The sequence below is a fragment of the Pezoporus occidentalis genome, unplaced genomic scaffold (genome assembly GCF_034315485.1).
Source record: "Pezoporus occidentalis ecotype Australia unplaced genomic scaffold, CSIRO_AGI_Poc_V1 ctg72, whole genome shotgun sequence".
Taxonomy (NCBI): domain Eukaryota; kingdom Metazoa; phylum Chordata; class Aves; order Psittaciformes; family Psittacidae; genus Pezoporus; species Pezoporus occidentalis.
In genome coordinates, this window is record NW_026916072.1 from 3,357,498 (window position 1) to 3,372,186 (window position 14,689).

Consider the following 14,689-nt stretch of genomic DNA (forward strand, 5'->3'; position numbering starts at 1 on the left):
TGCCAGGGTGAGTTGCTAATTCCTGAGGCAGGGACCAGGCTGCCCTGGTTTAAGTGAGGAGGAGGAGGCAGTGAGAAAGGGCTTGGGAGGGAGGCAGGGCAGGGTGGTGGATGGATGGTGGAGGAGGCTCAGCGCTGCCGGGCCACAGAGGAAGGGGATGGGGTGATTTACAGTCCATGCTTGGCAGGAAGGATGGAGAGGCAGGGATTAATGGTGCGAGGGGAGCAGATGGCAATATTTAGAGTTACAGGGCCCAGCTGGGCATTCCCTCGGCTCTTCCTGAGGCCGGGGAGGCTGTCCAAGGATCAGAGCATTTCCATGGGGTCCAGCCATCACCTGCTGGGGGGCAGCAGGAGAGAAGCCCCCTTCCAGGTCACCTCCAGACACGTTGTTCCCCAGGACTTTGCTGTTTGTGGTCAACCAAATCACCCTGCCCTTCAGCAGGGAGCCCTGTTCTCAGGGAGAAGAACAGGGCTCTGAGGGGGGGTGGCTTGAGGACGCTCGGGACCAGCCTGGCTCAGGCACCAGAGAGCTTCCATGGCCAGGATCTCAGCAGAAGGGACACATGTCCTGTGGCGGCTGACTGCGATGCTCATAAACCCATTAGCCGCTTGTACAACTGCTGCTTGGAATCATGCTGAACTCTGAAATGGCTCGTTCTTTACAAATTACAAGGTAGCAGCAATGAAATGATGGATTTAACAGAAAAAAGCTCCAGTATTTCAACTTGCAGCAAGCAAGTTCCATGTATCCATCCTCCCAGCATCTCGTTTGCAGGAGAGCCTCTACAAGACCTGATCCCCGGGGCTGACGTTGTGCGACGTTGGGATTGTGCATTGCTTTAACAAAGTGCACAGAGGGTGGAAAGAACTCACAAAAGGGAATGATGGAGATTTTGTCTCTGTCTAATTCAGATCATCCACAAGCCACAGGCCTGGGGTCATCACGGGCTGCTGTCAATGCACATGCGTTTTGGGGGTGGGGGGTGGCTTATTTTATTCCAAAGCTAAAATGAGAAGGTGAGAGCTATCTGGTGACAGCACAACAGGGGAGTCAGGCTGAGTCTGAGCTGCCTGGGATTTTGCTCTCCAGAAAGCCAAGAAGGAAAGAATCCAGCTTAGTGCAGCCAGGTCAGTGCTTTCCGTACTGCCCGGAGCTGATTGCTGTACTTCAGGTGCTGATGATTCACAGCAGCAGCAGCAGTGCTGGTTTAACCCGTGCCTGCCTGGGCACTGGGCTGCTCCTCTTCCTCACCGGCAGCAGCGCTGAGCCGAACAGAGGCGTTTCTCCTCCCTTCCTGGAGGCACAGATGATGTCACCCATGATGCCTGGGAAAGCACCTGCAGGGAGCTGGGTCTTGCCTGGTTGCTGGGAGCAGATGGGGACCAGCGATGGGCACTGCTGCCCCAGCCCTGCTGCCGGGCTCAGCCTCCAGAGCACCTGCAGCTCAGCGGTGCCACCATCAGCCCCTGCCAGTGGTCATCTTTCCATGTGGAACCCATATTTTGTGCTTTAATTTCCTCTGTAGAAGGGGGACAAGTCCTGCCTTACCATTATCATAGAGCCATGGAATGGTTTGTGTGGGAAGGGACCTTAAAGCCCCTCCAGCTCCAACCCCTGCCAGGGCAGGGACCCCTTCCACTGGAGCAGCTTGCTCCAAGCCCCTGTGTCCAACCTGGCCTTGAGCACTGCCAGGGATGGGGCAGCCACAGCTTCTCTGGGCACCCTGTGCCAGCGCCTCAGCACCCTCACAGGGAAGAGCTTCTGCCTAAGAGCTCATCTCAGTCCCCCCTCTGGCAGGTTAAAGCCATTCCCCTTGGCCTCTCTATTACTTCATATTCCCGTATGAGTGAAGATGAGGAGCAGAACATGCACTTGGCTGCTGCAGTGTGACCTCCCGGTGCTCAGATGAAACCTCAGCCAAGACAAACCCTCGCTGTGCTCTTGCACTGAACTGGGCTGCAACAGCGACAGCCCATCAAAGCCCATTTCTTTGTCCACATGTGCACGAGATCCAGCCGGACACAGCTTCTGCTTAATAAATATAAATATCAGCGATACGAGCATCAGTAATATTAAAATGATGGCTATCAGTAACCATAAAGCAGGTTCATCGCAGGACAATATTTAGCAGCATTCCCATCTGATTGACTCCTGCGCTAGGGCAGAAAAGGTGATTAATAATGATCTGTGCTGCTGAGGGATGGGGAGGGTTTGCTAAGGATGAAGTAGAGCTGTTCTGACGTTGTGCTTAATAGGCAGTTCTTGCTGGCGGCCATATGCTGTTCTGTGTCTCAATAATCAGCAGATATTGTCGCCTCAGCTGCTGGAGTGCAGCAATTCGGCACTTCTGGCATCGCCGCTGGGTGCTGGCGGAGGCACGGGTGCTGTGCTGGACGTGCTCAGCAGAGAGCCCTTCACCACCGCTGCCCCCTCGCAGCCCAGTGAAGCGGATGCAGGGTGGCTGTCCCCACCTTGGTGGCTGTCCCCGTGCCCGTGTCCTCACGGGCGGCTGGATGCAGGCTGCGGACCCCCTTCATGCCTGGTTTAAGCTGGGTGATGGTGAAGTGCTTTTCCCACTTCAATGGTGAAGCTGCTCTGGATGGGTTGGAACACCATGCACTGCCTCCATGCCAGCTGTGTGGCCGGGATCCACATCTGGTTTCTGATTGGGAAATGCCAATGGGTGTCAGACACTGACAACATCCCTGGGACAAATGCTCACACTGACGTTCAGACCTGGAAAGGCATCCCACAGAGTCTGAAGGGGGTAGTTGCAGCAGACAAGGATGGGGACCTTGATGCCACTGTGAGGACACAGGAGATGGAGATGTACAACAGAAACCTGCTTCTTTGCTCTCCTAGCACTAATGATGCAGGAAGGTTCTGTTTTCTCCCCCCAAAAAGATTGCCACTGTATGCACAAGCTTTTCCTTGTCACATGTGTCGAGATGGGTTGTGATTGGTATTGCAGGGCGGTGACTGCCCCGGGGCTCCTGGGGGACCGAGAAGAACCTTTGCTGACCATTTACAGCCCTTGGGAAGGCGGCTCTTGCGGCAGCTCAGAGCCGGGGGCTGAAACGCAAAGGCTACAGGAGGGAAGGCAGCGATGAGCGCTGCCATCTGCTGGGAGGTCCCTTCGGCAGTGCCGATATCCCAGCGCTCCCTGGGAACACATCCCGGGGGTTGTGCCCCTGGGATGGCTCTTCCCTTTCTGTGTATTGTGGAAAACTGATGCTGGGCCTGAAACCGTGGGAAGAGTTGTGCCTGTAGGACCTTGGGCACGGTCTGGATCCATGCCCAGGAGCTGGATGCTGTATCCCATGCACAAGGTGCTTCCCTGCCCCAGCAGATGCTCAGCCCCATTCATCCCAGTTGATGGTGTTAATTAGTCCCAGTTGCACCCACCTGAGCGGCCTCTGCTCCACCCTGCTGAGCTGGGCCCTGGCTGTATTTAAGGGGAGCAGCTGTAGGGCAGGAAGTCCTTTGGGTCTGTTGGGAGCAGGTACCTGTGTGCTGTGCTGGGACTATGGTGAGTACAAAGTGCTCTTGCTGTGCTGGTGATGCTGAGCTCAGTGGGGTGGGAGCCCTTTGGTTCTCCAGGGGACTGTAGGGTTTTGTCCCCTACAGCACTTGCCTTTGGGGTGGGATCTGCTCTGGGTGCTGCTCAGGCTGTGGCTCTGTCAAAGGTTTTGGAGGAGAGCTGGGCTTCCAGGGGCTTCAGTGGCAGGAAGACCGAGGGCAGTGGTTACTGCAGCAGCAGGGTGTTTGTGCAGGGTCTTGGCCCTCATCTCACCTGGGTTTCAAGTGCTTTGCCCCAGTGTCGTGGGTAAGACCCGAGAAGCCCCTGGGGTGCAGGTGCAGGTTGTGTATTTCTGAAAGATGGCCCAAATCAGCGCTTCCTTCCAAGAGGCCTGGAGCAGGTGGGGGGGGAGCAGCTCTGGGTATGAACTGTGACCATGCGAGGTGCTGGGACACCCCAACCCTGGCTGTGGGCTGTGGAGCCGCCTTGGTTTGAGTTCTGCGCTCAGGGGAGGAGTGGAGCAGAAAGCTGGGCTCCTCCGGCCAGGGGCAGGTTCAAAGCAGCTTTTTCCCCATGGCTGTGTGGTTTAGGGCTTGGGGACAGCGTGGGCTTTGCTAATGTCCTTATGTTGCTTCTGGAGGTGCTGGGGCTGGTGGTGACATCCCTGCATCAGGACCTGGCTTCCCTGGCCCCTCTGTCCATCACCCCACCAGCCCCTGGTCTTTGGTTCCCTCTCTGCCATGAGGTGGGGATGCTTTGTTACCTTGATGAAGGAGATGTGGGTATGAGCTTCCCATTCCCTGCGGTGTGCACCTCACTTGGCAGAGCAGAAATGTTGATTTTGAACTTGTATTTAATTTGCCAAGCAATTCCAGTTGCTCTGCACCCGTGACCAGGCACCTCCTTTGCTGTGCCACATTGTGTGCTGCTTTCACATCCATGCTTGGTTGTTGTGAGGGTTTTCAGTTAAGGTCTTGGGCGTTGGACCTGTTCTCCCAGGATCCCTGTGAAACACCCACCCAGTGGATTCAGCATCCCAATGGTGTCTCAGGCAGTCTTAATCCGGTTAGTGCGTGTCGTGCTGATGTTGTATCATTCTAATTTTTAATGGGAATGCCATTCAACACCAGGTTAAGTGTCTGCTGCGAGTCGAAATACATTAAATGAACAGCACCGCCTTTATTAACTGCTTCTTAATCTCATCAAAACATCAAACCCATTTGGCAGGGTGCATTTCTCCCAAGCTGTGTTTGGCAGCTCCTTTATACTCCCGGGATGAGGGCTGGGCTGGAGCATGGTCCCTGTGGTTCAGTGGCAGAATCCTGTTTCCCATCTGGCTTTTGGAGCTCTCTCATGCAGAGGTACAACATGGGAAGAGTTTCTAAGGGAACCTGTGTGACCCTGATGTGCCAAACAGTCCCTATCCCAAAGGAACTGCCATTTAAATGCTTAAATCTGGAGTACGCTGAGAGTTTGCTGTTTCTGGGTGTGAATGCTTGCATCTGAGCTGGGCCCTTGTCCCCAGGGCAGGGGAAGCTGATGAGGCTTTGACTGTTTGGCTTGGCTTTGATCCCCTTGAAACCTGTGACTGAGAATGGCAACGCTGGGGCAACGTGCTCATGGCCACGGCTCCCGGGAGGAGACCCCGTGGTTGGTTCTCCCATGGGATGCTCCCACTGCAGGAGCAGATCCAGGGCTGGAGGCAGCCATGTGCCTTTTCCTGGGAAAGCCACGGGAAGGCGCTTCCCCCCCCCCAGCCTAATTTATGATGATGATTTTTAATATCGCCTTTGTGTGGCAATGTACGGTTTTAATTCCCTAACAAAGCACCACCTGATGTGACGCGCGTCCCGGCTCCCCGAGGCAGGGGTTATGAATGTGGCTCTTGGTCTGTAGCTCATGGTTATTGCTGCCATCTTTAATTAAGGGAGGTAAATATTGCTGAGGTGGGTTGAGGGGCCTCTTTAACAGGAGTAATGGGAGCGAGCTCAGCAGCACAGGGTGCAGCAGGAGGGAGCAGGGAGCTCGGGGCTCTTGTTGCTGCCTCTCCCCACCTCGGAGTGGGGCAGCCTGGCAGGGAAATGGGTCTGCACCCAGGGTCTGGTGATGCTCTGACGCTGACAGTGAGGTTCTGCTGGGGATGTTTTCTCCCCAGGGGCTGGAGCTGGTTCTCCAGGGCAGGGTGATGTGTCCCAGGGGTTCACCATGCTGGTGGCCCCATTATTTCTCCCTCGTTGCCGTTCTCCCTGTCTGCCGGGTCCTGTTGTTCCTTTCTGTCAGTGATGAAGCTTTCTGCTGCCTGGAGCTGTCCTTTGCAAATGGTTGCAGGTGGGGAGCAGAGCACTGCAAAAGGAAATGGAAGCGGATATTGTTTGGCAGTTGCAAGGACAAAGCTTAAATCAGATCAGCTCTGCCTAAGGTAGAGCCAATAATATCTGCTGTGAAAAACTGTTTCATCACGTTTTCTCTTTCCTCTTTCCACCTGAAACGGCATTTGATCTGTGAATCCAGGCATGTTGTACTGCACCACAGACCCCCACAGCCCCATTCATTCAGAGACCTCCCCTCAGGTGGATGGGTTTAACTTCACCCTTTGCATGCAGGCAGCAGGAGGGAATTGTGAGTTGGCTCCTAATTGCATGCCTCCTGCAATAGATTCTGGTGTTCATTATTCACATATTGGCTGTTGTAGGGAAAATAAGATTGGTTTATATTCCTGTAATACTTCAGTGCATGTGTTAATACAACGGTATAAAGGTGGAAGCCACGGGGAACCTGCAATTAGAAACCTAGGATGCAGGTTGGGGTGGGTGTCCCTCCTACTGCCCACTGCAGAGGCTTTATGGAGCCAAAGTGTTAGCAGTTGTAGGGCTGGAATAAAGTTCAGCCCTTCCCAAGGGGATCCCACCCCATGTTCAGAGGCAAGTGTGGGACTTGGTTGGGGTGCAGACGTTGGAGGGATGGGGGACGTCTTGGAGCTTGCATCCTCCTCTCTGCACGCAGCTGGGCTGCACACAAGGATGTGTGCTCAGCACAAGTCCCCTGTCTCTGTAGCACCCGAGATGTGGGAAATGAGGCTGGGCGAAGTTGCTGAGCTGTGGTTGTTACTGCGAGGACGTTTCTCAGTGCTGTGGTGCCTGGCATCATGTAAATGTCAAATGGAAGGAGACGAGCACGTGGCTGTGGGCTTGGGGCATCCCTGCTGCGGGGCTGGCGGGGAGCAGCGTTGGGGCACAGGCCCTTGTACCCCGGGAAGGAGCTGCCTTTAAAGCTGGCAGAGGTTTGGGCTGCTCGGGCGGGTGACAGCTCCCGGTGTTGCACATCTGTTATCCGTGCGCTGCGGAGCCCGGCCAGGAGAGGGTTCAATGTGGGACATCCTCCTTTGGAGGCAGCTTGGAGGTCTCGTTTGTGCGGGCTCCGAGGGGCTTGTGCCTGGAGGAGGGGGTTTCTCTTGTGCTCCCTCTTTGTCAGGGCTCCTGTTCTCACTCTTCCTCACCTCTTCGAGAGCTGCTGCAGAGCTCCTCTGTCGGAGCCGGGTCCCTGTTTGGTGCTTTCTCTCCTCCACATCTCCCCTTGCTCCAGAGAAGCTCGTGGACAGCCCTGAACTCTCCCATGAGCTTGTGGAGCACGCTAAGGTGGTTGGAGGCTGTGGTGGAAGTGTTCCTCTTCAATACCCGAGGCACAGCCAGGCTGGGTGCGCTCTGTTGCGCTTTCCCTCGTCACTGGCGAAGCAGGTGAAGGGGAAATGTGCCTGGTGGGGCAGGGGCACTGCACCCATCCTGCACAGGGGACCTGGTGCAGCTCCCCAGAGCTTTTCAGAGGTAACACCAGAGGCTCGTGAGCTTGGTGAGAGCTGGGCTGAAGGATCAGCCATGGGCACGGGGACCACTTCTGCACTGACAGACATAGGATCATAGAATCCCAGATGGGTTTGGTTGGAAGGGACCTCCAAGCTCCTCCAGCTCCAACCCCTGCCACGGGCAGGGACCCCTTCCATAGAGCAGCTTGCTCCAAGCCCTGTGTCCAACCTGGCCTTGAGCACTGCCAGGGATGGGGCAGCCACAGCTTCTCTGGGCACCCTGTGCCAGCGCCTCTGCCTAAGAGCTCGTCTCAGTCCCCCCTCGGGCAGGTTAAAGCCATTCCCCTTGGCCTGTCCCTGCATCCCTTGTCCCAAGCCCCTCTCCAGGTTTCCTGCAGCCCCTTTAGGCACTGGAGCTGCTCTCAGGTCTCCCCTTAAGGACTGCAGGGGGGTCTCCCCAGAGCACAGCAGAGGGGCAGGATCCCCTCCCGGAGCTGCTGCTTGCACTCTGGGGGTGCAGCCCAGCACATGGTGTGTGTGTGGGGTTCTGGGCTCGTTTCTGATGGGGATGTTCATTTCATGGACATCCGAACGCTTGTGCAGTATGTGTGCCCCGGGTACAGGCAGGAGAAAGCGGCTCTCTGGGGAACAGGACTAAGCTAATAACCAGTATTTACTGCTGAGCTGTTGCATGTGAGTAATCCAGTGCCTCATATTTGGCTGTTCCGCTCACATTAGCTTCAATGAAGCCCTTGATCGGAAGCCTCCTTCCATTGAGTCGCGCAGTTCTCATCAGCCCTCGGTCCCATCCGGCCTGCGGGGAAGCTTACGCAGCCATCTGGGCTTACAACAATGGCTTTCTCCATCAACATGAGTAATCTGCTGCCTGGCATGGTTTAATCAGTGCTTTGTGAATGCACGGCGCTGGGGTTTGTGTCCCCAGAGCTGCTGATGCAAGGGGCAGCTGTGGTGAGGGCGGTGCAAGGGAGCCAGGGCCATGAGCAATGGGGTCCCTGCGATGGGGTGCTTGGGGTGGGTGTCCCTGGCTCCCCAGTGCCCAAGGAGGGGGACTCGGAACCAGCCCCTCCTGAAAACGCTGCTCTCAGGGGAGACCTGTCCTAAAACTGAGGCTGTGCCTGAGCTCTGCCCCTCCTGCGCCCTGGAGGGCCCTTTCTGGGCATTACTTCTATGAAATTCTCCCTAAGCAGCGTTTAAAGGCAGTGCCATTGCCCTGGCTGCAGCAGCCACCCAGGACAGGGGTGGGAACACGGGAAACATGGCTTTTGGCCCAAGAATTCCAATGGTTCCTCTTAACGTCCATGAACTGTAGTGGTGCCAGGAGCTGATCTTTAAAAGGGATGATTCATTTGAACTTGGTGGAGTCTGCTTAATGAAGGGGCCAGGCTCAAAGGAAAGGATCGTCTGCAAGTCCCATGCTCTTCCCGTGAGGAGGGCTGCCCCGGCTGCTCCCAGCTCTGCATCTGCTGCCTGTGCACACTGCAGGGCTCTGTGCCAGTATGAGGGAAACCCCCGGGACCTCAGCCTGCCTGTGGGGACCGTGTTAAACCCATCTCCAAGTGGTCCTGGGCCATGAGTCATCAGCAGGCACCTCAGAGCTGGGGTCTCTCCATGGGAGGATGCCAGGTCATGCCAGGGAGCAGGACCGCATCCACTGGAGCCGCATCCCTGTGGCACAGCCTGCACCCGGCCATGGGACCCCTGGTCCTGGCCGTGCATTGGCTTGGTGGTTGTAAATTCCAGCTCATTGTTTAGCACGGTGCAGGTGAATGCTCGGGCTGTGAGAGGCGGCTCGGCCCGGGTGCGGGCGGCGGTGGTGCTCTGCCGGTTCATGCTGACCCTGCTCACGCTGGCAAGGCCCGGTTGCAGGACCTGATTTCCCACTCATCTCCCCCAGCATCGGCTCGCATAGACCCTGTCAGGTAGCAGGCAGGCTCCAAGCACACTCCTGTGCCTCATGTCAGGAGCATCACCCAGTTCATGCAGTGAAGGCTGACATGACAGCGCTGTCATCTGCTGGCGTGGTTTGAGCTGGCAGTAAAGCATTGCAGTGATTAAGAAGCATGACCTTGCCCCGCTCTGTGTAATGAGGTTGCTGCTCGGCTCTACCCACTCAGGGCAGCCCCTTGTGCTTTCCCTCCTGGGAAGGGAGAGGTGGGAGCCAGGCACCCATCCTGCTGCCCCTGCATCCAGCTGTGTCAGTGCTGGGGTGTCCAAGGTTCCTCACCCATCCCGTTTCCAGAGCCCCAGCCTGGCAGCAAGCACTGCCCAGGTACATCCTGCTCCAGCGATGGGAGATGCTGGAGCTGGTTCCCCTCAGGGCTGAGAGCCCGCAGGGTCCGGTGTGGGTGGCTGCGGCAGCGGGTGGGGTGGGGACCCGATGATGGGGCAGTGTTATCGGGGTCCTGCCCTGGCCGGTTCCCCCTCCCTTGGAGTTGCTCCTGGTTCTTCCCTGTTGTGCAGACGCAGCAGTAAGGCTCCTGCACGGCCTCAGCCCGTCTGACAGCTCGTCTGGAGGCACGGTGCTTTGTCAAACGTTTTTCTTGTCGAGTAGCGCTAAGAATCCCTTATTCAGTCTTTTGATATGGAAAGTAAACAAGTTAACATGAAGGCATCTTTGAGGCTCTGGGGGTTTAGTACTGCCGCCAGGCTGAGCCTCATTCCCTCTGCCGTCCTCTGACGGGTGCTGCGTTCAGGGTGCTGGGTGTACTCGGGGGATCCCACTGCTGGAGCGAGCAGTGAGTGATGTGATGCTGTTAGCATGGATTATAGAGCACTTATTCTACAGGATATCACATGGGAAATGCTTTTGTTTGTAGGAATCCGGAGTGGTTTTGTGAGCTTTCTCATGCAGGACACCAGGTCCCCCATTTGCCTACCAGTGAGGGGCTGCGGGATTCCAGGGGAGGCTCTTGGTTTCCTACTACACTTCCCACACCTTTCCCTGCGCAGTCCCAGGGTGTATCACTGCACGGCTGGAAGGGTCTGGACAGGCTCTGGGAAGCCCTGCGGGCTTGGTGGGCTGGGGATGAGCCATTGAGCAGTGCAGCTCATCCCCCAGTGTGAGGTACAGCTCATGCCACCGTCTGGGATTCAAACAGCATCCACAGGGATGAGGAATTCTCCTGCCTGGCAGCGAGGGGAAATGCTCCCACGTCTCCTCAGCAGCTGCCATCCAGAGGGGACTGGTTAGGGCTGCAGGGGGAGGAAATGCACCAAAGCTCGGGACGGAACAGAGAAACAAGGTCACTTGCTCCTGTTGGTGAAAACAAACTGATTCTGCTCATGGCTTGCTGGGGGTAACTGGGTCCTGCCGGAGAACCTGGGAGTCGGGTGAGTGACAGTTTTCTTTCCGCTTGCCATGCAGGATGGCACATCCTCCCTGCAGGGGTGGCTGCAGCCCCTGCCTGAGCCCCCGGCTTTAGAGAGCAAACAAACTCCTGAGGTCTGCCCGCGCTCTCTGCAGGAGCCGATCACGCTTTTCCCCCGCTGGGCCGCTCGTTGCTCCCTGCGGTGCCTCTTGTGTGGGGGTGCCCTGGGCGCAGCCCTGGCTGCAGTGAGGTGATGGGGACGGAGAAGGGGGTGCAGCAGCGCCTGCCAGGGACCCGCTCTGAGCTCGGAGCAGCCTCGAGTTCCCTGCCGTGTCTTTGCCTGATGCCAGCGTGCTGTGTGCCGTGGCTGCCTGCAGGGAAGATGTCAGCCCGCATCTCCATCCCCGGATCACGTCACCAGAAGGCTGCTCGCCCTCTCGGGTTCATCTGAAAAGGTCGAGAGTGACTCTGGCATCTGGCTGGGAGGACGGGGCCTTGGGGGCTTGTCCTTAAAACTGAGCTGCTTGAAGCCCCATTGCCGTGAGAGGTTTGTGCCCAGCCCATCTTGGTGCCCCCCATGGCAGCGTGCTGTGCGCGGTGCCCCCCATGGCAGTGATCTGCACACGCTGCTCGAGCAGGGGCTGGCTGTGCCATTGCAGGGGGGCTGTGGGGAGCAGGACCATTCAGTAGGATGGGGTCGTGAAGACCCCAGTGCCTAGAGCTGGTCACCAGAGCAGAGCCCTCCCCAGCATAGGGATGGGGAGCAGATGGAGGGTGGCAGGGGCTGTGAGGTCCCTACAGACGCCCTGGTGCCTCCGTAGCTGAAGGGTGGTGCAGGAGATGCTGTGAGGTGTTGCTGGTGCTCAGCAGCTCCGTGGGGTTCAGGGCAGCATCGCGGCACCAGCCAGCACTGAGCTCTGAGCAGTCTCTCCCAGCTTCCAGCTGCATTTTCCAGGGAGCTTTTTCCTGCAGAAATCTGTTTTCCCAGAGCATTTTCCTGCAGGACCCTGCCTGGCTCCAGGCTGGGAAGGGGCTGGCAGTTAAGGGCTGCAGCTCACCAAGGGGGAGCATCAAGGTCGAAAGTCCAGGCTGCCTTCAGAGGCTTTGATTTGCAGAAGGAAGGGAGGTGGAAAGTCAGTGTGAAAGGTCCATTCGTTTCAGGAAAAGCTTTTGTTGGGTCCCAGGTGAAACCAGACATTTGCATTTAAATGAATATGTATTTTGAGACATTAAACCCACAGGCAAAGTAAAGGCCTTGCTGAGATGACAAATATATCACTTGGAGTGCTTGTTCCTGATATTACACCCGCCAGCCTTCAGAAATAAAACCTTGTCAGCTAAAGCAGATTTTCTTCCTTCCCTTCCCTGAAACCCACAGCTTCTGTAAGTGCTTGGGGTGGACCTGAGCTGCTGCAGCTTGGAGTGCTGAAAGCATTGGTGGGTTTGCAGGGCCAGTGTGTGATGTGCAAGAGAATGACCTGGGAGCTGTTCTGCAGATCCAAGTCAGCCCCAAAACCTCAATAAAGAGAGAAAAATCTGCTTAGAGATGGGGGGGAAAGCAAGTCAGCTCTGGGTGACCAGGGAAGTGAAGTGGGGCTTTGGTTGGGTGCATTCCAAGTCCTTGGTGCAGGTGAAGCCCTGTCTGTAGCCTGGCTGAGTGCTGAGCTGGGGTTCCAGCCCCTAGACCCTGCGGTGGAGCAAGTGGCACTGGCACACGTGGGGTATGACCAGGAAGGACACACGTGCAGCACGCATGACATCGGTCTGATACCGCGAGCTGCTGGTGGCAGCAGTCCTGTGCAGCATCTCCGGTGCTGAGTCAGCACTTTTGATTCCCCATCGGTGCTGGGCTGGTGTCGAGCAGCACGCTGGCACCTGGGTTGATGAGAGCTCACCCGTTGCTTGTCGCCACTGCTGCAGCATGCGCCTGGCTGCAGCTGCACAGTCAGCATAGAGAGGGGCTGCTCTGTGAGGGGGGGCAGTGGGTGGTGGTCCTGGGCAAGGCAAGGAATGGGCACTGTTAGAAGATGCAGTTCTGGGGCTCTGCTGCTGTTACCGGCTCTCAGCTGAGCGTGTTTTCATCTCAGACTCGTGATGAATCAACCAGGCTCTTTGCTGTGCTCTGAAGTCGACACCCAGCTGCTCAACAAGCTTGTAGAGCGTTTGGTGAGGGAGCAGAGCTGTGATCAGAGCTGCCGGCTGTCTCCTTGCACACTGCCCGGCCCCAGGCTGACAGATGGGGCTCCCTGCCTGTGCTGCTGCCTGCACCCAAGCTCCCGCCCGCCTCCCTTGGCCATGGCTTCAGGGGAGCAGGCACCGGTGCAGGTACCCCTTCCCTTGGAAAGGTATCGCTTTGTGCAGTCGCTGGTGCCTGCCCTTGCTGTCAGCCATTCAGCTGCATCCTTGTGGGAATGTGGCCCTCAGTCCATTGGAGGTGATGCTTGGGGCAGATTTCCCTTTCAAAGGTCTCTCCACTTTGTCTTTTATATCCTGGCAGTGCCTGCGTGAGCTTTTCCAGGTGCCTCTGGCCAAGTCCTCGCTGGTGCTGGTGAGGAGGATGCTGGCAGCAGAGCACAGGCTGAGCGCGTTGCTTCTGCCCCTCGGGATCTCCCGCGCTGAGCTCACGGAGCGCAGCACCCCAGGATTGGGAAGGGGAGAAGGGAACCGGCAGCTGCGTGACTGCGACTGCAGCTTCTGGTGTTGCTTCCCCAGCGCCCTCAGCATCCCTGCACAGCACCCTGGAGCAGACAGGCGCTGGCGCAGCTGCTCTGGGTCTCCTGTCTGGAAAAGGGGGTCACAGCGCCGTTTTCTCCCGATTTCTGCCTTTCCAGCCCCATAAGAAGCTGTTCTCACCAAGGATGAACTAGAGGAGATTGCGGGAACTCTCTGCAGCTCCAGCGTGTTGTCTGAGGTTTATTCCGCGGTGTTATTGGTAATAGCATGGTCGTTGTGGAGATTTACACCCCGCAGGGCTTGTGTCTGAATCCCTCTTCCTGCTGAAGGTGCTGTCGGGTTTATTGGGAAGTTTCCCTGTCTGCCCGTTGGTGTGGGCTGTTCGCACCTTCGGAGGGCTCTGTCCCTCCTCCCTTCCCTGGCAAATCACCTGTGGGGGAGGATTAACGGGCAAGTGACATCCCTGGTTGTGAAAAACAAGTCACCCTCGTTAATATTCAGCGAGCAACACAATGCCTCCGAGGACAAAGATCTTCCCGTGGCTGGGTAAATCGGAGTTCATTATCATGTTAATCGGACTGATTACAGCCTCCCCAAAGGACTCGCATATGGTCATTTCTGTCGCACAAGTAAGATCTGGTTTGCCTTAATCATAAGGCTTGTGCTCTCCTTCCTTGCCCGAGGGTCTCTGTTCTTGAGGTGCAGTTCGAGGTTTACGTATTAACTGCTTTTGAACCCGCTGTGAGGTCTGATCCCGGCTGGGGCAGGAGCTTCCACCCCGTGTCTGGATGCAGGCTTTCCCCTCCGATTTTTGCTTTACTTCCGTCCCGGTTTGAAGTCCCCGGCGCCGGGGCCGGTTCGGGAGCTGGGCTGGGGCTTCGCTTGCCCCGTGCTCCTGCGGTGCGTTCCCTGGCTTTCAGGAGAGGTGAATTTTTCATGAGCAGTTTATACTTCTCTCCCTTTCCTCCCATGAGCTTTTCGGCGCATTCAGTTGCTGGGAGAGAAGCGAGCTTCCAGCAGGAGCGCTGCCAAGAAAACCGGAGGTGCCGGGTTCTGCTTTCAGGTTTTCATTCCCTCGCTTGTTTTGGTTTATTTTTCATTAGCTGTGTGTGCAGCAGCATTGACCGCAAAGCACAGGGCTCCTTCCACAGGCGCTGGAGTCGGATCGTAGAACCAGAGAACCACGGAATGCTTTGGGCTGAAAGGGACCCTGAAGCTCATCCAGTTCCACACCCGGCCATGGGCAGGACAGGCCAAGGGGAATGGCTTTATCCTGCCCGAGGGGAGACTGAGATGAGCTCTTAGGCAGAAGCTCTTCCCTGTGAGGGTGCTGAGGCGCTGGCACAGGGTGCCCAGAGAAGCTGT

The 14,689-nt window shown here is 56.8% G+C and overlaps 1 protein-coding gene across 3 annotated transcripts in view; it reads left to right on the forward strand.

The window, feature by feature from the left end:
• The window catches only part of FRMD5 (FERM domain containing 5), a 66,146-nt gene that overhangs the window by 28,713 nt on the left and 22,744 nt on the right, over nucleotides 1–14,689 (forward strand). The window contains exon 1 of one of the 3 annotated variants that reach the window (XM_062642704.1): nucleotides 3,491–3,532. The exons of the other annotated variants lie outside the window; for them this stretch is intronic. Within the exon in view, the coding sequence (XP_062498688.1) occupies nucleotides 3,530–3,532 (3 nt within the window). The 5' untranslated portion in view covers nucleotides 3,491–3,529. Of the gene's footprint in view, nucleotides 1–3,490; nucleotides 3,533–14,689 lie in introns of those variants that run through there. 3 annotated transcript variants of the gene reach the window in all.